We start from the raw sequence: 24463 nt of genomic DNA on the forward strand, positions 1-24463 counted from the left end.
GCTGCATTTGAAAAAAGAGATCCAGCACTACAAACGCTGAAAAAATCTCAGGGGTGTTTTTCTTTAAACTCGAGATATCTTCATTTGAAAAAGTCTAATTTTCAAGGGAAAACCTTATGGGACCACCCTAACAAATTTTGAAAATTGTCCAAATATATGTTTATCCATGTAATTTTGCCCGCCGAATCTGAATCTGCCCTCAGAATTGACCCAAAGTGTCGAAAAATCGATTTTTGGTCATATTTTGGGTTCTAATGATAATTTTACATGGAAATGATAATGATAATTTTACATGGAAACCCAAAATATGACCAAAAATCGATTTTTCGACACTTTGGGTCAATTCTGAGGGCAGATTCAGATTCGGCGGGCAAAATTACATGGATAAACATATATTTGGACAAGTTTAAAGAAAAACACCCCTGAGATTTTTTCAGCGTTTGTAGTGCTGGATCTCTTTTTTCAAATGCAGCCTAGTGCTTAAAATTTGGCTTGCGCCTTTTCGAGATATTTAAGTTTTAAATTTGCATCTTTTTTACCTTAAAATCGCTGTAACTTTTGACCCTTAAGTCCAAATTGACTTGTCAGATAATAAAAATGTTTGTTTTTTAGAGCTCTAAAAGTGCTCTGAATACCACTTTTCTCTAAAACTTAACCCTGAATTGCCACGTTAAAAAAACTGATTTTTGAAGGTTTGCTCAGATGCTTTCTATATATTTTGTCGTAGAAGGCGTAGATTACGAGATAAAATTTTGGTGTCTTCGACAAAGTTGCTTGGAATGGCAAGCCCGTCAACTTTTTAGAAGACGAAAAAATTCCCAAAAATATTCCTGTAAAGTTAGATTTCCAAAATCACCCTAATCGTGAACCACCCTAATTTTCAACCAAACTAAAAGTTGCCCCTTTCCATATGCAACAACTCTTCTGAAGACACCAAAGCTCCAAAACTTAACCATTTTTCGGAAAATCCATTTTCCACTTAATTTTGCGATCTGGACCACTGTGCAGTGTGATGAAAAAATCTAGGCCTAGCACGATTGACACAAAACTCTAGAAAATGCTGCAAGGCGCAATAACTGCGATTTAAAAAAAATACCTATGGCTATAACTTGAAAACGGTGCACTTTATCAAAATTTCACTACAGTACCTTTTGATTGCAAATTCAATTTTATATCAAAAATGAAATTGAAAAATTTTTGCGATCGATTTTTCGATTTTTTGAAATCAATTGTGTTGATTCAAATAATCATAACTCGGTCAATGATTTTTTGCCCATTCTGGAAATTTCTCAAAAGTTGACATTTGATGTCCCCTAAAACATATAAAAAAAGTGTTTTGTGCAAATCAATTTTTAGTGACAAAAAGTGAAATTAAAAATCACCAAATTTGTTTTACCGTGTATCATTTTTTCAGTGTAGTCCATCCATACCTACAACTTTGCCGAAGACACCAAATCGATCAGAAAATTCCTTCAAAAGATACAGATTTTTGAATTTTCATACATCATTTTTTGTATGGACAGCTGCCAAATTTGTATGGAAAAATATATGGACAAACTTATTATGAAAAATGACTTCTTTGTCCATACCGAAGGCATCAAAAAAGTTTCAGCCGGATTAGAAAATGCAAAAAAATCGAATGACAGAAATCTCAGAGAATTGCCTTATTATTTTTAAAACATGTACTGGGTAGGCCACACAAGACCCATGCACAATTTTCGAAAAAAAAAATTTCAATGGTGTTTTAAAAAATAGTTGCATTGAAAATTCTTCGTTTTCTCATACAATATTACATGCTTTTACTCACAAAGGTGATGTGCATGCTTTTGCATGCGATTTTACACAGATTTTTTTACTGTGTATAATTTTGTATGGGGAAATCCATTTTTAAGGATTTCAATATTTAAAAAATATATTTATTTTTTATTTTTTTGCTCAAAAATCACGTTTTAGACGAGTTTTGAGGACGCTGTATTTTTTTTCAGGAGTAAGTTAGCACCATACTATCTTCGGAAAAGTTGTCGAGTACCTTCCAGAGCATCCGAATATGAGTCTGGTTTTGATATAGCGTGAAACCTGGATTTTTCAAATATTAAAATTCTAAAAAATGACTTTCCCATACAAATTTATATGAAAAAAAATGAATCGCTTTGTGCCAAGTGAGGACTGGACCAATCGTTCTCAAACTATGGGGAGTTGTTTAGGACTCCAAAATGAATTGAAAAAATGCTGTGCTGGAAAATCGATTTCTTGGTTCGAGTCATGGGTTTCCTATGCAGATAGGACCTTTGAAAATTTAATCTAGAAATCAAGTTCTGCAAAATCTTAGGATCATCTAGACATCTGGATTGTAACACAAAAAAATCGCTCGGACGGTTGTAATATGCCCGAGAACCAGCGAGTTTAAGTTACCGTTTTATCTTTTTTGAGAGATTGGCAGTTGGAATGTTGAGCCGAATATGATGTTTTCTCTGGATACGAAATTTAGCGACAGTACGATGTTTTCTTTGGAATTGGATTATTGGGTTTCTGATCTTTTCCACCGCTCAAACTTTTCTACGTAATAATTTAAATTATTTTTTTGTTGAACATTACACAAAAAAACAAGTTAATTTTTTTATCATTGTGAATTTCGTGATTAAATTTAAACTTTAACGAATTTTTGATAAAACTTTAGATAGATGGATAGTAATTTAATTTTTTTTTTTCAAGTTACCTGTAATTTTTGCGATATTCTCTTCGATGAATTAGATTTTCAGCAGAATTCACTGAATGTTTGGTTTCAATATTTTGCAAAATGGCCATTACGTTAAAAGACTACACAATCGACAAGCCGTGAGTTAGTTTTACTCTGGCGTGTAGTGCGAAATGTGGTGTTTCGTGATTGCTACTAATAAAGTGTTGTTGGTGGTTGGTTGTTTGGTTTGCATGTGTGTGTGCGAGTGCTGTGTGTTTCGTTATTACTGACAAGCCAGCTGTGTGTATTCTACTGAGTATTACAAAAAGGTACATTACAAAAATTCCTCCTCGTGCGGCGGCGATGGACCGGACACCGACAGCGTCGGCAGATTCGAGAGCTTTGGCGTGGTTTTACTGTGGTGGCCATCGAGGCAGACGTAGTCTCCGGCGCCGCTACTGCTGCCGTTGCAACCTCCGCTGGTACTGGCACAACATTTGCTGCTGCTGCTGCTGCTGCCACCCACCGGAAGTGGCAACACCGCCACCGCCGGAGTCACCGTCACCGGTTGGTTGGCCGTTGTGGAGCTTCCCGGCTCCCGGTGGCACTCGACCAGTTCTATCGAGTCCTGGCGGGGCTCCGCGTTGGTGTTGCTGGCACCGTCCGGTCCGCAGTGCTCGTACCCGTTCATCTTGCCGTACTGTTTGTTCTCCTCCGACTCCCACTCGGGGTACTCTGAAAATCGGCGCTGTTTGGGTGGAAAATTTGATGTTATTATTTGCTTCGTTTAACAAGCAATTGCTTGAAAATTTGTGTAGCTCGTGTGCTATCTTGTAGTACATCCTATCTGTTTAGGGCACACGTGTGCAAAATAGCATACAAGTGACGATTTAAGGGGTTACATGCAATCCTCTTTGCTCTCTTATGCTAACTAGATAGGAAAACCGGTAAGCTTAGAACAAGAGAGCACAGATGCATCGACATGTAGAAAATCGAAAAGTTTCATATTACAGAAAATTTGTTAAATCCACTAAAAAGATGATTTTAAATCACTCCTGAAAGTTTCATAAAGCATACTTAAATTTAGTAAGAGAAAATATTAGCTCGAAATTTTGCCATGGAAATGTATATTCAATTTCAAATGCACCTGCAGTTTTGCATGCAAACTTGTTTTGTTCTAAAATTCAACTTGCATTCAAGTTATATTCTCGTCCGGTTCTTGGATTTAACTATATCCTCAAGCTATCAATGCTCCAAGATAAAGTGAAAAGCATTTTGCTTGTCAATCCAAAGGAAGGGTATCGAACCCCGCCATAAAGTTCAAAAATCTACCAAAGCATCTACCACATTGATCATACCAAAAAACTGTGGTAGAAAAGTATCCATCGTGATCTACCACTATCAATTTTTGACAGTTCGACGTCAACAAATTATTTGAAAAAAAAAAAATCTACCAAAATTACATTAACAATACAACACAGTATTTACTCGTTGGGAACAGATGGTAATCGAACCCAGGACCATTCTCATATAAAACGAACATCGTAACTATTCTGCCATGACCGCTCCCCCGATTGAAATGACTATTAAAACGTAAGTTTATTGATAATTAGATTGAATTTTGCATTGGCTTTATAGTACTCTCACAACTCCTCATAATTTCAGGTAAATCAGTGTGGTCTAAGCGAGATGAAAATACCCTGCTCGTATACAATGAGTCAAATATTTGTCCGTACCCCCCCCCCCCTCCGTACGGAAACTTTTTGGGATGAGATGAAACATAAAAACATAAAATTCGACTAAAGTACCAAGTTTTATACATCAATCGATGCGGCAGAATGTCCTCTTCAAGGTCCATTCATTTGTAAAAAAAAATATTCTAAAAAAATACAAAAATAGTTTACTGGAAAAAATTACAAAAGAGGTCAAATTGTAAGAGGTGGGTTTTTTTGTCCTCTACCACCATAAAATTTCCCTCTGGGGCTAAACCGGTTCCGGGCCAATTTGGATTGTTTAACTTATTTCAGTGAGAATCTTTTTAGGGTAAACCTCGAATGCCTTTTTTAAAATTCAGAGGTACATTATGGGTCGCAAGATAATCATATTGAATTAAGAAAAACATATTGGATTAACATTCTTCAAATTAAATAAAGGGGAAATGAGTGTCTTTTATCTGAGTCTATGATTAACATAAAAAATATGTATCGGTAGTGCACTTTGTCGATCTATTCCCACTCGGAAAATAATCTGGTAAATTTGAGTGTCTGGCGCAGGCGGGCGTTTGTCGTGCAGTTCAGACACACTTAGCACACTTATTCTAGCCAAGTTTTGCGTAACGCCAGACGAATCTGGCGAAAATCGGGCAAAATTTCAACCAGCTGTCTGGCAACAAAATCAACCGGTTCAATCGGTTGAACCGTGCCCGACCGGTTTGTGTCATATTCGCCAGAAATCATGGCAGAAATTTAAGGCAAATCTGGGGGAAATTCTGCCAGATGGCTGGCGCAAGCCCCCAGACGAACGCCAGAAATGCGCCCGCCATTTCCGACCGGGATTATGTTTATGGCGCATGTTTTCGAATGGCTTTTTGTTTAAAACTGAATTCTTTTAATTTGATAGTGTTCGCCCGATTTTCGCCAGATTCATCTGGCGTTACGCAAAACTTGTCTAGGATAAGTGTGCCAAGTGTGTCTGAACTGCACGACAAACGTCCGCCAGCGCCAGACACTCAAATTTACCAGATTATTTTCCGAGTGGGCGGTTTGTGACATATTCGCCAGAAATCATGGTAGAAATCTGGGGGAAATGCTGCCAGATGGCTGGAGCAAGCCCCCAGACGAACGCCAGAATTGTGTCCGCCATTTCCGACCGGGAAGACACAACTTTTTAAGAGCGGATACAGACATCGCAAAAGTATTTCAGAAAAAGAGCTCTCAAAAATCAGGCTTTGAGTTCCGGGTTTCGGGCCAAAATTCAATCGAAAGAGCGCATCAAAACCTTCACGTACAAATATTTGACTCACTGTACTTGCTCTACAATCCATTTTTTTTTCTTTTTTCAATCGCCCGTTCTCAAAGCTCCCGGTCCGAAAGCCGATGCTAATTTGGACGCCCCGCGGGAAAACCAACAATTCCGCTCAAAAATCACCCACGCCGCCAGCACGTGGCACTCCACCTCTGCCCACTCACCTGTCGCTCGGAGGCGGACACGTTTTCGGCACTGCGCGCCTTCCGGCACAGCACCGACTGCGACCCGTACCGCCGGATGAACTCGATCGAGTCGAAGCCCCGGCCCTCGGACGACACGAAAATGGCCGAGTTGATGCGGGCCCGCGTGCACCGCTCCGAGATGACCGACGAGGGCTCTTCCGGCCAGGGGTGGTAAGGCTGCTGGAAAGGGAGAAACAAAGGGGGGAAGAGGGTCGTTCGGCGAAAACGAGAGAGGACGAGAAAAATGTAATTTGATTAGAACGGGCAGCTTTTCATCTTGATTGGCAGGTGAGTGGCAAAGATTAAAAGTAAGAAAAGGTGGAAGTGAAAATCAAATTTAAATGAAAGAAAGATACTACAAACTAAAGCTGATTTAAACTTTGATAGCAGTAGAAAGAGAGAAGAAGAGAGTAAACCAGTTTGTTTTTTTTTTAAGCGGATAGAATTCACTCAATTAGCTTATTTACAGCTTTTTTAAGGTTGAATAGTTGGAAAAGTTTAGAGAAAAAGGTGTCTAACTTGAGGCGGGTTGTGTTGAATAATGTGTGTGTTTGTGTTTTGGATTGAGAAAGCAATAATTTTGTTGAGTAACTAGCAATTGATATAAAATATTTTCTAACTGATTTTTTTTTGTCAATGCTTTAAAGAATTTAATTTTGTTGCATAAAAGCTTATCAAATGTTCTTTCGCGCGTTGTGTGGTTTGCTGTCGTTTGGTGGAAGAAATTACAATGGGAAGGGATATAAAAACATTAACAAAAGTAGATGTTAAACAAATCGTAAACTGTCTTATCCCACGCTTACTGAATTGTGTGGCTATGGACCATGGTGTGCAATAAGCGGGTGGTCTCTACGAAAATAATATGCGGAGAAAGTGTTTCTATATTCCAACAATTATTTTGTACTGGTGATTGTCAAAATAAAGTAATATATTTTATTAAATTGCGCTTGTCATGTTAATTAATTAATTTTTATAATGTATTGTTAATAAAGCATACAGTTTTCAACAACAGCCAATAACAGGAATTATGTTCGCTCTGGTCAATTTCAATGAAATCTAAAATGAGGTTGATGCACATTATCACGCAATGGAAATTTCTCATGTACCTTGTTAAATTTAAGATCAGTGTTTCTCCTCTTTTTTCGATCGTGCATCCATTTTAAAATTTTAAACTTTCAAGTGCATTAAACCTGCTGCCCCTATTCAGACTGTAGTCCCGATTCGCCCCAGATGATGGTAAAGCTTAGTTTTGAAAACTAATCAAAACTGCTTAAAACCTGCTCATGTTTCAAAAATGAGTTGTTTCACATATTGATCAAAAAAATATAAATATTAAAAGCTTTAATGTTTCTAGCAAAGAAGCAGATAAAGATTTAATATTTTGTCCAGGAGTAATTCCTCGTCGGTTGAGAATCCTTAGATATCATTTGTTCAACTTAAATCAATATCTGAACTCGATCGATCGTTCGATTACTATCGACCTATTAAGGCTCTGAAAGGCATCATTCTCGATCGGCCATTTGGCGGCCATGTTTGTTTTCGAAAAACATTCAAATCTTGATTCAAAATGTATCATCAAAAAAATGGGTTTCTTTGAGTTGTTGGTAAGAGAAAAGTTAACAAAAAGTCAACTTTTGGGTATACAAATTTGAAGATTTTTTGACGTAGGGGAACTTTTGGACGAGCACTTAAGGGGAAGCTGACAATTGCATTCGATTGCTGAGAGTTTTTTTAAACAATAAATTCTCAATGTAAATGGAATATTTCCTGAGATATCACATTTTTGAGTTGGAAAGGCCTGTATTGCATAGAAAATTTTTTACTTAACCATGAATTTGCAACAGTACATCGCGTTAGAGAGTAGTAGGCCTTGAAGATTTGAAGATTTTTTTTCATACTAAACCAATATCAATTCCTAGCGCAAAATTGTTTTCCAGATCATTTTTTTAAGAAACTTGACAATAGGAAAATTTGAAAGCGTTTTGGGAAACTTTGTTAAAAGTGAAAATTCCCCATAGTAGGCCTCTAATGTTACCATATCAGCACTTTGACATTCAATTACAGCTCATTGAAAAAGCGTTTTCAACTAAAATCGAGTGATAAATAGCTCAATAAGCAGTGAGCAAGAAAGTTTCTATGCAAAATTAGTAGTTTAAAAAGTGAAAATCAGCTAATTGGGTCCTAAAATGAAGCATAGATTGCTGATATTATTGTTTACAGCGATAAAGCTTATTTTTCTGAGTACAATGACCCTTTGTACGACCACAAAGAGTTTAAAATGGATTTTTAAATCAATTTTGAAAAATTAACCTCGCGGTCCTTCTTGACAGAAAAGCTCCTACTTGACAGCTCGTTCCAAGGGGACCATAGTTGATCCATCGAAAAAATGTTGTCTTGTCAAAAAAAATTTTTGCATTAAAATGAAAAATAGTGATCAGAAATGGTTTTTAATCGTGTTTTTTACCGTTGTACATAAAAATTGACATAGGGCTTTAGTACCCAATTGGAGCGAGTGCTTAACCTGCCGAACATCTTATAAAGCCGTGTTCAACGTGCGCGAGTTTTCGAAGCGAACGAAATTATGTTTGTCATTTCTTTTTGTAAAACGTTTTATCATGGACTGCAAGCCATGAATGTAAAACTGTCGTGATGACTGTAATTTCAAATTGAATTTATGACTGTTCAGTAGGGTGGCCAGAATATGGGACTTTTTCTCAAAACCTCGCTCCACACTCTGGGCCAAATATGAACAAAATCGGTCAACATTGACCCATTGATACTCAAAGGTGAAGTTTGTATGGGAAACATCGAAAAAATGTATGGAAAATCAAATTTTCTTACGGTTTGGTCTGCAGGGTGCGCTATTTCCATAAAAATATTCCCAAATGTGAGATTCTAATTAGAAATTTAATGCTCTACAACTTTGTAAAACATACCAAAGCTTTAAAACTCGACCCTGAAAAGCTATTAGCGTTTAAAAAAAGTCATTTTTGTGTGAAACACATTTTTTCACCAACTTTAGGCTCGGGTATCAATGGGTTAATCGCAACCAATTTCCGAGGATCCGAGCGTTTGTGGCGCTCCATTTTAAAAAGATTTAATTTTGTCTAGGAAAATGTTATACGAAGAGGAATCGGTAGAGCTTTTAACAATCGTCGAAAAAATGCTCCGTCAATTAATTCACAAACTTTGAATGGAAGTTTTTTCTTTTCCTCTATAACACAAAAAATATGCAAAATTTAATAAAAACCGAAAAACTTCGTCATTATTATTTTTTATTTATCGATTTATGTCGTGATATTTGAGCTCGAAAAATACTTCCGATTCTGAAAAATGCCATTTTCTTGGAGAATAACTTTGTGACAAGCGTGCCGGAATGCAGTTCAAAATAAAGATTTTCGCTTCGTTCTCGGTCTAGCGTCTTTATTGCGACAATAAAGTAAGTCCAGACGTGACATGACGTGCATTTGCGGTGTGGGAGTGTGTAAGGATTGTGAGTATAAACAGGACGAGGATGATTGTTTTCTCGGAATTGTGCGGAGGAACGAGGTAATAAAAGCTTGATTGGTGCTATTTGGTTAGTGAGTTTAAAGTTAAGTATCGATGTTCTTGATAAATCGTTTAATACGATAAAATAACTATAGATTTAAAATATGACTCAATATGATGTATAATACAAATATATGAAATTATCAATTTAACATGAATATGATGTATTAATGAGTATTATTGTCAATTCAATCCTTTTCCCAACATTGCCCTAGAAATTATCCCCTCCCGCAATCAACCATTGTGTCCACGTTTTTGTTGTAACATTCTATAACAAAAACTCCATATTCAAAGCAGTAGATAAACTGAATGTCCTCGAGTGGAACAAAAAACGACGCAACGTACTTGTTCGCAGCTGAGCAATTCTCTACGAAATCGGTCTTTTTTCTTCAATTTTAATTTTTGTATTTTTTAATCCGGCTGAAACTTTTTTGGTGCCTTCGGTATGCCCAAAGAAGCCATTTTGCATCATTAGTTTGTCCATATAATTTTCCATACAAATTTGGCAGCTGTCCATACAAAAATGATATGTGAAAATTCAAAAATCTGTATCTTTTGAAGGAATTTTTTGATCGATTTGGTGTCTTCGGCAAAGTTGTAGGTATGGATATGGACTACACTGGAAAAAAATTATACACGGTAAAAAAAATTGGTGATTTTTTTATTTAACTTTTTATCACTAAAACTTGATTTGCAAAAAAACACTATTTTTTTTTTTATTTTTTGATATGTTTTAGAGGACATAAAATGCCAACTTTTAAGAAATTTCCAGGTTGTGCAAAAAATCATTGAGCGAGTTATGAATTTTTGAATCAATACTGATTTTTTCAAAAAATCGAAATATTGGTCGCAAAAATTTTTCAACTTCATTTTTCGATGTAAAATCAAATTTTCAATCAAAAAGTACTTTAGTGAAATTTTGATAAAGTGCACCGTTTTCAAGTTAAATCCATTTTTAGGTGACTTTTTTGAAAATAGTCGCAGTTTTTCATTTTTTAAAATTAGTGCACATGTTTGCCCACTTTTGAAAAAAATATTTTTAAAAAGCTGAGAAAATTCTCTATATTTTGCTTCTGCAGACTTTGTTGATACGACCTTTAATTGCTGAGATATTGCAATGCAAAGGTTTAAAAACAGGAAAATTGATGTTTTCTAAGTCTAACCCAAACAGCCCACCATTTTTCAATGTCGATATCTCAGCAACTAATGGTCCGATTTTCAATGTTAGTATATGAAAAATTTGTAAAATTTTCCGATCTTTCCGAAAACAATATTTTCAAAATTTTCAAATCAAGACTAACATTTTAAAAGGACGTAACATTGAATGTTTGGCCCTTTTGAAATGTTAGTCTTGATTTGAAAATTTTGAAAATATTGTTTTCAAAAAGATCGGAAAATTTTACAAATGTTTCATATATTAACATTGAAAATCGGACCATTAGTTGCTGAGATATCGACAGTAAAAAATTGTGGGCTGTTTGGATGAGACTTAGAAAACATCAATTTTCCTGTTTTTAAACCTTTGCATTGCAATATCTCAGCAACTAAAGGTCGTATCAACAAAGTCTGCAGAAGCAAAATATAGAGAATTTTCTCAGCTTTTTAAAAATATTTTTTTCAAAAGTGGGCAAACATGTGCACTAATTTTAAAAAATGAAAAACTGCGACTATTTTCAAAAAAGTCACCTAAAAATGGATTTAACATGAAAACGGTGCACTTTATCAAAATTTCACTAAAGTACTTTTTGATTGAAAATTTGATTTTACATCGAAAAATGAAGTTGAAAAATTTTTGCGACCAATATTTCGATTTTTTGAAAAAATCAGTATTGATTCAAAAATTCATTACTCGCTCAATGATTTTTTGCACAACCTGGAAATTTCTGAAAAGTTGGCATTTTATGTCCTCTAAAACATATCAAAAAATTAAAAAAATTAAAAATAGTGTTTTTTTGCAAATCAAGTTTTAGTGATAAAAAGTTAAATAAAAAAATCACCAAATTTTTTTACCGTGTATCATTTTTTTTTACAGTGTAGTCCATATCTATACCTACAACTTTGCCGAAGACACCAAATCGACCAAAAAAATCCTTCAAAAGATACAGATTTTTGAATTTTCACATATCATTTTTGTATGGACAGCAGCCAAATTTGTATGGAAAATTATATGGACAAACTAATGATGCAAAATGGCTTCTTTGGGCATACCGAAGGCACCAAAAAAGTTTCAGTCGGATTAAAAAATACAAAAAAAATCGAATGACCGAAATCCTAGAGAACTGCTCAGCTGACATGTACCTCTATTAAAAGGGTCTAGCTTTAGGTCTGTGGTACGAGCTGATTGGTATCAACGCATCTATGTATTGTGTGTTTGTGTGTGTTTGTGTGTGTGTGTGTGTGTGTGTGTGTGTGTGTGTGTGTGTGTGTGTGTGTGTGTGTGTGTGTGTGTGTGTGTGTGTGTGTGTGTGTGTGTGTGTGTGTGTGTGTGTGTGTGTGTGTGTGTGTGTGTGTGTGTGTGTGTGTGTGTGTGTGTGTGTGTGTGTGTGTGTGTGTGTGTGTGTGTGTGTGTGTGTGTGTGTGTGTGTGTGTGTGTGTGTGTGTGTGTGTGTGTGTGTGTGTGTGTGTGTGTATGAGTGTTTTTCCTGCCACCGAAGGTAGACTACATTTTCAGCATCGTTAGTGATTCCTAGAATCGTGAGGTCGATTGTGATGCAATGTCATCGTTGTTGATTGAGTAGACAAGATATTATTTCGAAATTAATTTCAACTAAGTTAGTTATATTACTAAGCCAAATAGAGACGTTTTTATTCGATTTCTTTTTTTATTTTTTTGACCTTAGATATGCAACTTTTTATCAAATATGAATCATTCTAAACATGTTCTAATATTTTTTCATTCAACATACTTCTGGCAATCAACTTTTTTTTTAGCTAAGTTGATTGAAATAGAATCCTTAATTTTTCAACATGAAAAAAGGCACGAATCGTTGCCAATGCAAGTGTACCATAAGTGCACAGCACACTCAAGGAGGAAACACTAATGCAATTGCTGCTGCAATTTATGGCTGCGGAAGAAATACGCTATCCTCTGGAGAGTAAAGTACCACCATAATTGCAAAATAATTAATGGAAATTTATGGCCTTCCAGCACTGCAGCGAAACAAACATGTTCAGGAAAGATGCGTGCTTGCTACCTTTTCCGTCTGCTACGGAAGTGTTTGCGTTTTCTATTTGCTATATGTAGTGGGCAGAGCTTTGAAAGCATCCTTATCTGTTAGTTCAGGCTCATCAAATCACCATTAAAAACTAAGCTCAATTGGAGTACGATGCTTTGCTGCTTTATAATTGAGAATGAAATGTAATTATTTATTATAAAGAATTTTCAAATTATTTTTAATTGATCAACCCAGAAAATCAAAAATCTTTCAAATCGCCAACACACCAACCAACTGTCCCACAGGGGGTGTCAGATCTTCCCAATCCCGAATCTCCCCGACCTTGAAGATTTGTTCATTTTGCACTTCAAAGCGTTTGCCCCCGGAGTAGAATGTACTCTATATTTCATCACTAACGACTGCTTCCCACCACAGTTGGCATTCCATGCCGAAGCACATTGGGAAAAAGTGCCCCCCCCTCACTCATACAAAACGAATCTTTATGACTTTTGTATGCTGCAAAATCCGGCTGAAGGACGGAAACACTTGTGGCCACCTTGGAGGCCAACCTCCGGGTTCTGCCTGCGAAACTGTTTCTTTGTAGGTTAAAGCGAGCACTGTGTAAGAATTAGAGGCGGGCAAAACCGTTCTGTTTTCGGAGCCGCTCATTTGCGTTCGCTCTTTAAAAAGTGCCGCTCTTTTGAACGGCTCTTTCGCTCTTTTTCAAAACTGCGATGAAAAGGGTTTTTATTTCAAAAATCCTGTGATTCTATACAGTATGGCCCATAAAAAAATGCGACATTATTATTAGGTGTAAATCGGGACTATTTTTACTATTTATGATGTATGTAGCATGTGTACATGTTGAATAGGTTCAAAACAAACAATCAATGCATTTAAAAGTATTCCCTTAGCATACAATAAGTTATAGCTCATTGAAAATTATAAATTTGCCAATTTGCTCTACGCTCAGGCCATATAAAGAAAAACATAGTTTTTTTCATGTTGGTCGATCTGGATAGCCTATTATGGTATTTTTATGGACTAAAAAGTATACAGCCTTCAAGGTTACTGTTTTTGAGAGTTGTAAGAGTTAGTTCCACCGAATTTTACGCATTCTATTTACCAGTTATAGTAAAATAGTGAACTTTTCAAAAATATCCCGATTCTGAAAATGCATCATTTTTTGGGATTTTTTGGAGCCTGCAATGTTTCAACGCAAAAAATAAATGCTACTAATGATTGTAATTGATACTAACAGATGCTCTGATGTGACTTTTAACAATATAAAGCCGCTGGGTACGCTTTTGAGCCATCGACAACGGTTTTAAGTTATTGATTTATTTCGACAGAATCACACAAAATAATAACCAAAATGGCATTTTTCACACAAATTACCAATTTTAACAAAATTAAAAAAAACTTCTTGATTGGGCGTATTTTAGAAGGACTTCTAATGATGCTTTCGGCACATAGTTGGATATTTTAAACTGTTTCGTTTTTGAAATAAAAATTATTTAATTAGGGTAAATATTGTTCCAAAAATACATTCATAATTGTAGACCGCCTGTACACAGTTTTGGTGAACTGCAAAAAACTATCATGACGATATCTTCAAAACATACTAAACTAACACCATAATACATAAAAAATCTGATTGTTAAATAAATTTAAGAATGGCACCACTTTTTCTGTGAAAAAATGCACATGTCGCATTTTTTTATGGGCCATGCTGTAAGTCATTTCAGATTGGACTTTTGTAAATTGGGACGAACCAAATATTTTTTGAAGTTTATGTCCCAACTCTACTAAAAAAATTACAAGCTTTGGTATAAACATTTTGATGAAAAAGAAAGAGTTTTAAAATACTTTTTACACATCTCCATCTGTATTGCAATCATTAGTTTTCAAAATATCGAAGTATTGATGAACTTTTTTTAAGCCGAAAAAAAACTTTTTGCATTACTGTGCAACGGAATTTCACAAAAATTCAAAATATTTTTGATCGATCCCAAAATGCTTTTTAATTTGTTTTCAGTTGATATGACTTCTATTTCCATTAAATTTGGAAGTTTTTTGAAAAAATATTGTTTTGCCCCCTGATTTTTCGGACCGATTGTTAAAAGGAGGGGTGACATAAACTTTGAAAAATATTTTTAACGGCCATATTTGATAAAAAAAAACTGAAAACGAGAAGATGCCCCTGAAAACCATAGGTCTTGGTGGTCTCTAAGTCAAGATTTCTACTCAAAACTTATTATTCGAGTAATTGAATGGCATCCACACTTTAATCTAGCTACAATGGAAAGTTTATTTCATTTTGTATAGAAAATTATTTACTTTTCAATTTCAATATGGCATGATTTTTGTTATAAATATAATTTATTGAATTTCCAAAAAATGTAGAATTAAATTTGTTTTTGAGAATTGAAAATGCAATTTCAAAAATTTCAATGCTTATAAAAATTAATCGGTTCTTTCAAAAGACCTGAGTTTAATAAGAACCGCGGTTCTTTTTTGTGAGCCACGGTTCGTTCGCTCTTTTCTGTAAACCGGCTCTTTGAGCAGTTCGCTCTTTTTTAGCCTCTAGTAAGAATGGTTTATTTAAATAAAAATGTGAGCGATCAGCAAACATTGTTTAGATCTTTATGATAGTCTTTGAATTAGAAATAAACTTTGAAAAATATTTGCAATGGCCTATCTAGCCCTTGAAATATAAAATAAATAATATAAAAAATACCATGATGACTAGTTATCATACTTTAAAACAAATATAATATGAAACGGATTAAGTTAATCTCTGTGAAACCAAGTAACAAAATTTTCAATTTCATTTAAAGGTTAAACTTTAGAAAACTTAACTAATTTATCTAATTGTAAGGTACAAATGTACAGAAAAACACAAAAATTGAATTTGCTGGATAATAAATCGCGTTAACTTAAAATTGAAGTATATACGGAAAGGGAATCCATAACCAAATCAGCAAAGAAATTTTCCTGGTTGGATTTTGCTGATTTGCAAAAAAAAAATCTTCCAAAAACCAGCAGCTGGACGAAATTTAAACATAGTTCGGCTGGTTTGTTTTCGTTTATTTCTGCCAAAACAATCTGACAGCAGAAAAACTGGCGAAATTTTTCGGAAAAAACAGGCGTCAGCGAAATAAAACCAGCACATTGTCTTTCGAAACCAGCAGAAAATCTTCTGGTTGATTATGGAAAAAATTGCTGATTGTAGCAAAACTAAAACATCAAATATAATATTATAATACAGCAATTCCCCACGAAAACAGCAAGGCCAACAATAAAAGTGCTCGGATCGGGTTCAAAATTAGAGTGGGACCACCCTAGCACGGTGACCCTAATGGCCAAACAATAAAAAAATACGGGTCTAATTATTTTAGTCAAAGTGACAACAGCGACGAAACGAAACTATTGGCACTACGCCCCCCGGGGCATGGCCTTCCTCTAACGTGGGATTTCTGCTCCAGCGCCTCTGACGAGACAGGAGAAACCGGGACCGACGTTTTACTTCACCATCCGATAGAAGCTCAGTGGATAAGGCGGGAATCGAACCCGCGTCTCATAGCATCATAGGGATCGGCAGCCGACATTTTTATTAAATTTTTCATATGTAACAAAAAGATGTATTGCTATTTCTTAAATAATGAAACCCTTCGAAAAAGATCACGTTGTAAATAAAAAAATCCATTTTAAATATCAGGGATAATAAAAAGTCAGTTTACAGCTAACATAAAAAACCCACTCCCCTTCTACAGTTTTCTGACAACTCAGGGGGCTAAAAAATATTCTTTGAATAGACATTGAAAACTCTTGTACTATCGATTGTTAAGTATTAAGGTTGCGTTGATTAACGTTTAGTTTTGTATTTTTAATCAAAATGAGCACTCTTAGCTTTTTTTCTCACAAAAAATAGCTACAACACTCTTGGAAAAAGTATCTTTTCATGATTTTGTTGATATTTTGAAAAAAGAATTGCAGTGGCATGATTGTTGCAATTCATGAAATATTTTGTGATAGCTTTTATTAAACATTTGTAATTAAGATTTGAAACTTAAATCTTAGTTTTGTTATTTTGCAAAAGCAGTCAAAATTTTTTTTTAAACGAAATTAGGAAGTCAAATACAAATGATTGAAGATATATCCTATTATGTTGTCAAAGTGTTTAAATAAATTTGAACATTTGCCGGGACCCGTGGTGTAGGGGTAAGCGTGGTTGCCTCTCACCCAGTTGGCCTGGGTTCGATCCCAGAAGGTCCCGGTGGCATTTTTCGAGACCAGATTTGTCTGAACACGTCTTCCGTCGGACGGGGAAGTAAATGTTGGCGCGGTCTAACCAATGGGTTAGGTCGTTAGCTCAATCCAGGTGTAGGAGTCGTCTCCCTGGGTCTTGTCTCGGTGGAGTCGCTGGTAGGCAGTTGGACTAGCAATCCAAAGGTCATCAGTTCGAATCCCGGGGTGGATGGAAGCTTAGGTGTAAAAAGAGGTTTGCAATTGCCTCAACAATCAAGCCTTCGGACACCTAGTTTCGAGTAGGAATCTCGCAATCGAGAACGCCAGGGCAATGCTGTAGAGCGAATAATTTGGTTTTTGAAATCGTTTGAAAATGTTTTGATAAATATTGAAATTAAGATGCCACGAGGGCACTTTTTCGAAAAAGTTGGACGTCTTTGGGTTACATTCTTTTTGAACCCTCAATGAACCACTTAGTCCCCCCCTCCCCCTAAAGTGTCCACGAGGTTTATGGAGACAGTTGAAAAATGTTTTCTAAATTCAGATAATGTCACCTTTTTTTTATACGTAATTATAATTTTTATTTTAAATTGACCTTTAATTTTACTTTTTTCCTATGCACATTTTTTCATACTGATGATAGTGAACATTTAGGCAAATTAAATCATTGACTTTTGTTAGGCTTCATAACAAATTTTGTGCGATATGTTTACGATGAAATATCAAGCATTTTCCCCCATTTCCCTCATTGTGTTCATATCAACCAGCTGCATCGCACGAAGATCTGAACCTCACTGCACGAAGCGCATAGATAAATATTTAACGACCAGTTAAATCCCTCGTGAAGGCCTTGAGAGGAGAGCACGTCGGAAGGTGTAAGATATCTTTCAGCTCGGCCCAGCCGAGTCAAGAAACTGTAGGCGGCTCCCAAAGTGGCCGGACTCGACTTTTGGTCTCGTTTTGTTTGCACTTCTAAACTGCTCGAAAGCCAATAAATTGTGAGGCCAAGTGATGGTTTATGGGGCAGTTAAAATATAGAGTTTATATGTTTGACCAAGGCTTCGGATTGCACAGAAAAAAGCAGACCGTTATTGTTACAGATTTCTGACAGCTAGAATGATTTTCTCTCTCTTTGTGAACAGAATGGCCATAACAATCGAAAGTGGTCGTTTTGGCCGACAAATGAAGAATAATTACTGTGGTGAGGGTTGGCCTAAGTGGCAGTTAAAGGTGTACACATGGGACAGTGTGGCTGCCTTTTCCGAACAGAACTATTAGCTCTGATGGTCGGTCCTAAAATTTTACGTTGGTCCCTTTACCGGGGGGTACCGTAACAATCAGCTGTTTCCCCATTATCATAATATCGATTTATGCTGTTCCTTCCCACAAACTGAAAGGCAGGGTGGAAACTCAGTTACTGTTGAAAGTTTTTCTGAGTGCAGCACTGGCCGAATGAGCATATCATTTGGCAGTCTTTGGAAAAGTTGTCCCTAGAACACGAGCTATAAACAAAAGCAAATTAAATTGATTTGATTGTAATGCCAAACTCTGGAATCCAAAAAAACGACACTCAAGTGCCCACCCTAAACGGAACGCCTTCCTCAGGAATTCCCGATGGTAATCTTGGCTCGTTGGTCGTGAAATCGAAAGGACACGTGATGGGATGGAGGAGGAGGAGGAGGAGCAGGACGTTTTTTTGTGATGTTGTCGTGAATCCTTGAACCTTGTTCAAGTGCCCCACGTATGAATAATACAGCAGGCTGTTGTTGGCTCAAACGGGAACTCCGGAGTCCGGAAAATCGATTCCCAATCGGGGTTAAGCCACCGCCGATTGTGTTATCCTTGCTGCCGAACTTCTTCTTCATTTGTAGCGGGGCTTTGTGTTTGTGGGGCCTCGTCCATTCAGAGTTCTTTCGGTAGAAGAGATAACAAGCTTGGTTCATAACGATGGGCAAGCTTGTTTTGTATGGATGATGGATTGTTGAGGGTTTTGTGCCAACTGAGAAATCATTAAGATAATCCTCAATTGTGTGCTTCAAATTTAGTGATTTGGGGATATGATTTCCAGCATCCATGCATGTAATATATTGAGGTTATGTTTTTATGTTCCTGTGACATGTTCTTCAAGCTTTTCAAATGTTGCTCCAGATTTTATACATGTTTTTTTTTATCAATCTAGCATTTCGACGCTGCCGTGCTCACTTGCGTACGCCGATTTTTGACATTCCGAGATTTTTGACCTTGAATAAACAAACGCGAGAGTAAGCAATGTAAACAATAACGAACACGTTTTGTTTGGTTGACCATTCTGTGCATCGTCCTGAAGTTTTGTTGAATGTGGTTGCCGGAGTCCCGAGTTAAAATGTTTACGGTAGTTGAGCTCGTTCCTGTGTCAAACGCGTTCTGACCTGAAATCCCTTTGGCCAGTTGTCGCACTCAATTTTCAGGCTGTGCCCAAAGTATGTAGATTAGTAAGGTAAGGCGGGGTTTCAAGCTGTCAAAATAGTTAGTTAGCACGAAACTCGGATTTTATATGGAGATTTTCAGAAAAGTGAAAATTTGATCATTTTCCGGGCAAATTTATTCGGATTTTTTTTTATGTGGGGTTGTTAAGCATGCCAAACTGAACCGAAACACGCTTTTAAAACACAAATATTTTTTCGAAAAAAAATAAAGTCGACTAAACGCATTTTTCGGTTCAGTTTGGCATACTCAACAACCCCACAGCGTTGATTTGACTGAAATTCAGCGTTGATTTGGCTGTCAACCTGATTTGTTTTGAATATTTTCCAAAAAGTCAGCAGAAAACTCAAGGCAACCTTTGACAACAGCCAAAAATTTGTTCTGCGGCTGTCATGCGGCCATTCTTCTGCGGTCATATCAGCGCGCGTTAACTCTAATTATTAACGCTCGCCATAATATAAGATCGCATTATGAATGTCAAAACTGTGTTATTTGATGAATTCTAACATCAACTTTCATTTAAAGTTTGTTTGAACGCTGTAAACAATAAAATAAAATTAAAAGTTTACCAAAAATGCGAAACATTTCATCGGAAATATTTCATGGGCGTCCGAAGCACAAGGAAGGCAAAGCAGAAATTTATGTTTTTGCTTTCCTTAAATTCTATCAAATTTTTGTATGAAATATCGATTGTTTTGATGTTAACAGCTTATTTGAGTCCTCAAGAATGCCAATAACTAACATTTCAGTCCAAATTTGTGCGATTCATAAGCAAAATCGTAAAAAAAATCGTAAAAACATCGTTTCAGTAATTTTCTGCTAGGTGGCGCAGGTCTCACCCAAAATTGTCCAAGTGTGAGATTCTTGTAGTAAATTTAATTCCCTACAACTTTGTCGAAGGATGCAAAACGATCCGAGTTGATCCTGATTTTTCGTGATTTTTCTAGAAAAATATATTTTCTTATACAGTATGTAAAAATAGTATTTACACCCCTTGGGCACTATGCACATTTTGTGATGAAACATGTAAAAAATTTAAAGTTTGACAAAAACCTAGTACTACGTTTTGTTCAGGAACTCATGCCAAACATTTTGCTACAAAAAACTCATGAAAAGATGATTTCTATAAAAAGTTATATAACAAATACTATTACGAAAATAAAAAAGGTGCAAAAAAAGTTTGTACACCTTTCGAAAAATTAACATAAATAATGTTATTTGTTGACAAATCACCATAAATCCAGTCTCCCAACTCCAAATAGGCATCCTTGACTGATTAAAAAAAGAATTTGGATTGAATATAAAGTTTACTAACTACTTAGTATAAAAGTTTATATAACTCTGGAAATTCTATATAAAACTTATCTAAACTTAATTTTGCAAACTTTTAATTCAACTAAATGTCAATATATTACCATATAATTGCTAAATAAACATTTTGGAGTGGGTATAACACCGTTTTGGGGGTATTTGTATCGATAGAATAGATTTTTCGTTGGAATTTCGTACCAACCCGGAATTACGTCGTAGGAAAATCCGCCGGCATCCGAACCGGTCCACGATTCACAAGTTAACCTATGTGGAATCGGAAAGGGCATAAAATTTCCGATCTTTTGATACCCAAACATCTAGGTTTTCTTTAAAACCTACGTTTTTAAATACCTAAGCAAAAACGTTGTTCTGGTTTCGTTTGAGCAACCTGCCAAAAATGTATGGAATTTCGTAATTTTTGTTCTCGTGGATCAAACTTACTTTTTGCCCAGGTATTTAAAAACGTAGGTTTTAAAGAAAACGTAGATGTTTGGGTATCAAAAGATCGGAAATGTTATGCCCTTTCCGATTCCACATAGGTTGACTTGTGAATCGTGGACCGGTTCGGATGCCGGCGGATTTTCCTACGACGTAATTTCGGGTTGGTACGAAATTCCAACGAAAAATCTATTCTATCGATACAAATACCCCCAAAACGGTGTTATACCCACTCCAAAATGTTTATTTAGCAATTATATGGTAATATATTAACATTTAGTTGAAATTAAAGTTTGCAAAATAAAGTTTAGATAAATTTTATATAGAATTTCCAGAGTTATATAAACTTTTATACTAAGTAGTTAGTAAACTTTATATTCAATCCAAATTCTTTTTTTAATCAGTCAAGGATGCCTATTTGGAGTTGGGAGACTGGATTTATGGTGATTTGTCAACAAATAACATTATTTATGTTAATTTTTTTAAAGGTGTACATACTTTTTTGCGCCTTTTTTATTTTCGTAATAGTATTTGTTATATAACTTTTTATGATTGGTCATTAAAATTAAATAATGGCATCAGTAGTGCGGTGCCTGTGTGGACGCGCAGTCCTGTTTTTTCGTGTTATTTTTCGTCTCTTTTTTTTTTGCTGTTCGAGTGCATGGGGTGATTGGTCAGTATAATTAAATAATGGCATCAGTAGTGCGGTGCCTGTGTGGAGCCCGTGGGAGTCGCTCAACCTGCATTCCTGTCACACATGAGGTCTGCACAGCTGATTCCACGTAGATTTGTCCCGCCAGTAATGACAGGAAACGTTGACAAACGGAATATGTGCCAAAATCATAAGTGGTTTTTAACATATGAAGGGAAATCATCGTGAACTGGAACTGCCGGTCGTTAGCCCGGGTAAAGTGGAAACGTTGAGATGATTGTTGTCCTCTGCTCTCATCTCGCAAAAAGCCATACAGAGAACCACGTCCCATTCAACCGGCTCCGTGGCTTAATGGTTACGGCTTCTGTCTCCCAAGCAGAAGGTTCAGGGATCAAATCCCGGTCGGTACCTTTGAAATTTGGAATCAGGAATTTGAATATGAATAAAAACTAAAATGAATCAGGTGGGATTCGAACTCACACCTTTGGATTGGTGGTGGTCTGGGACGCTAAGCAGTCGGCCATCAGAAGGTTTAAACTCTAGCAGTGAATTGATCCGTAGTGTTGAAACATGTTATCTCTTCTTCTTATATTATTAAATACGCGCTGATCCCTGATTTGCCTGAGGGGATTGGAAGTCTAAATATAGATCGAGTTTCCTTCAGATGCTTGCTTCTATGTTTAGGCGGGGCCGAACAATGCCCAGCGACCTCGGAATTGGACCGCAAGGAGCTCTGTCATTCTGAAATGGGTCGTTGGAAGCAGCGCGAGGGCTATCACCACCTAATACCCGGGACTGAGATAAGTTGTATCAGCATTCGGCATGTACACAGTCTGATACAAATTATACTTTCCCATAATTTCGCTACCGGTTAGCGGGTATTGGATTGGACTACACACACACACACACACACACACACACACACACACACACACAGTATTTGTTATATAACTTTTTATAGAAATCATCTTTTCATGAGCTTTTTGTAGCAAAATGTTTGGCATGAGTTTTTGAACAAAACGTAGTACTAGGTTCCTGTCAAACTTTAATTTTTTTACATGTTTCATCACAAAATGTGCATAGTGCCCAAGGGGTGTAAATACTTTTTTTACATACTGTATACTTCCTGTATACCCCTTGTATACTTTCAAGTATATAAGCCGATTTCTTTTCATCGCATTGCTAAAAACTCATCAGGATCAGCTTGGATCGTCTTGCACCCTTCTACAAAGTTGTAGGTAATTAAATTTCCTACAAGAATCTCACACTTGGATATTTTTGGGCGAGACCTGCGCCATCTGCTGCAAAAATCCTGAAGCGATGTTTTTCCCCATACATTTTTGCGATTTTCCCCATATAAACTTCAACGATGAAAAGCGACCCCTTAGCCTTAACCGATTTGGCTCAAAATTGGCACAGTTACTTGTTTTTGCCTAAAGAATCGATCCAGTTGCGATTTTCCGAAATTTTCAATTTTTCTTGTCACCCTAATGATCAACCAAACAAAACTTGCTTGTAATTGTTTACATTGCGAGTTCTAATTTCGATATTCGGGAAATTGAAAATCTCGAGAATCGTCACCCTAGTCTCATAATTTATTGAACTTTTTTTTTCTTTTTAGGTGGTTTTTTTTTGTTGTTATTTGTTAACTTTAGCTTGCATATTTATTGTATGATTACACCATAGTTACAACAGTAAATCACAAATATTCCCTCGATCACACTATTCCTCATTTTCCATCCGAAAGCTTCACATAGCTAAAGTACTATTATTTATGAACCGTGCACAGAGCGAGCAGAGCACGTGTTAAGCATCAAACGAATACCACAATCGAGCACTGTGTCAGTGTGCCAGCGAACGAGTCTGTGTGTATGTCGTGCTTGTAGGTAGCACAGAAATCATAAAACTCGTGCGATGGTGGAGGTAATTTTCCAACCGAACAGTTTTCCTCGAAATTGAAAATCCCAGCTTACAGGAGCCAGTTTTGGCGCTTAATTTTGTGAGCTTTCACCGCCACTCCCTTCATGATTGGGTTGAATTTGGTTGTGTTGGGTTTGTTATTATTTTTCAATTAGATTTTTGGTCATAATTGAATTTTCATCAAAATTTAACTTACAGAAGGAAGCTGTTTATTGGATGATTTCTCGGAAAAGATTTGATTGCAATATTTTATTTGTTAGTTATTAATCAAATTTTGATAAATGAAATTATTCGCTCTACAGCATTGCCTTGGCGTTCTTGATTGCGAGATTCCTACTCGAAACTAGTTGTCCGAAGGCTTGATTGTTGAGGCAATTGCAAACCTCTTTTTACACCTTAGGCTCCATCCACCCCGGGATTCGAACTGACGACCTTTGGATTGTGAGTCCAACTGCATACCAGCGACTCCACCGAGGCAGGACTCAGGGAGACGACTCCTACACCTGGACTGAGCTATCGACCTAACCCTTTAGGTTAGACCGGGGCCAACATTTACTTCCCGTCCGACGGAAGGCGTGGTCAGACAAATGTCGTCTCGAAAAATGCCACCGGGACCTTCTGGGATCGAACCCAGGCCAACTGGGTTCGCTTACCCGTACACCACGGGTCCCGACAGATCCAAAATCATTGTAGGTTGGGATAACGAGTTTTTCTAAAGTTCCTTTTTAAATTTTGTGAAGAATAAATTTAATTCAAAGTACGCTGGTTTTCAAATAGACCCATTTTTCCCTTAGCAAGTTTGAGCGGATTTGTTCGAGTTCATGGAAACACTGATCCA

General features: G+C 36.5%; 1 protein-coding gene across 3 annotated transcripts in view; it reads right to left on the reverse strand.

Annotated features, from left to right (window-relative positions):
* The window catches only part of LOC120422283 (uncharacterized), a 211033-nt gene that overhangs the window by 19523 nt on the left and 167047 nt on the right, over positions 1–24463 (reverse strand). For all 3 annotated transcript variants that reach the window (XM_052710157.1, XM_052710158.1, XM_052710159.1), the window contains 2 exons: positions 5866–6066; positions 3016–3425 (listed from right to left, as the gene is read on the reverse strand). In XM_052710157.1, the coding sequence (XP_052566117.1) occupies positions 3016–3425; positions 5866–6066 (611 nt within the window). The remainder of the gene's footprint in view (positions 1–3015; positions 3426–5865; positions 6067–24463) is intronic.

The sequence above is a fragment of the Culex pipiens genome, chromosome 3 (genome assembly GCF_016801865.2).
Source record: "Culex pipiens pallens isolate TS chromosome 3, TS_CPP_V2, whole genome shotgun sequence".
NCBI lineage: Eukaryota > Metazoa > Arthropoda > Insecta > Diptera > Culicidae > Culex > Culex pipiens.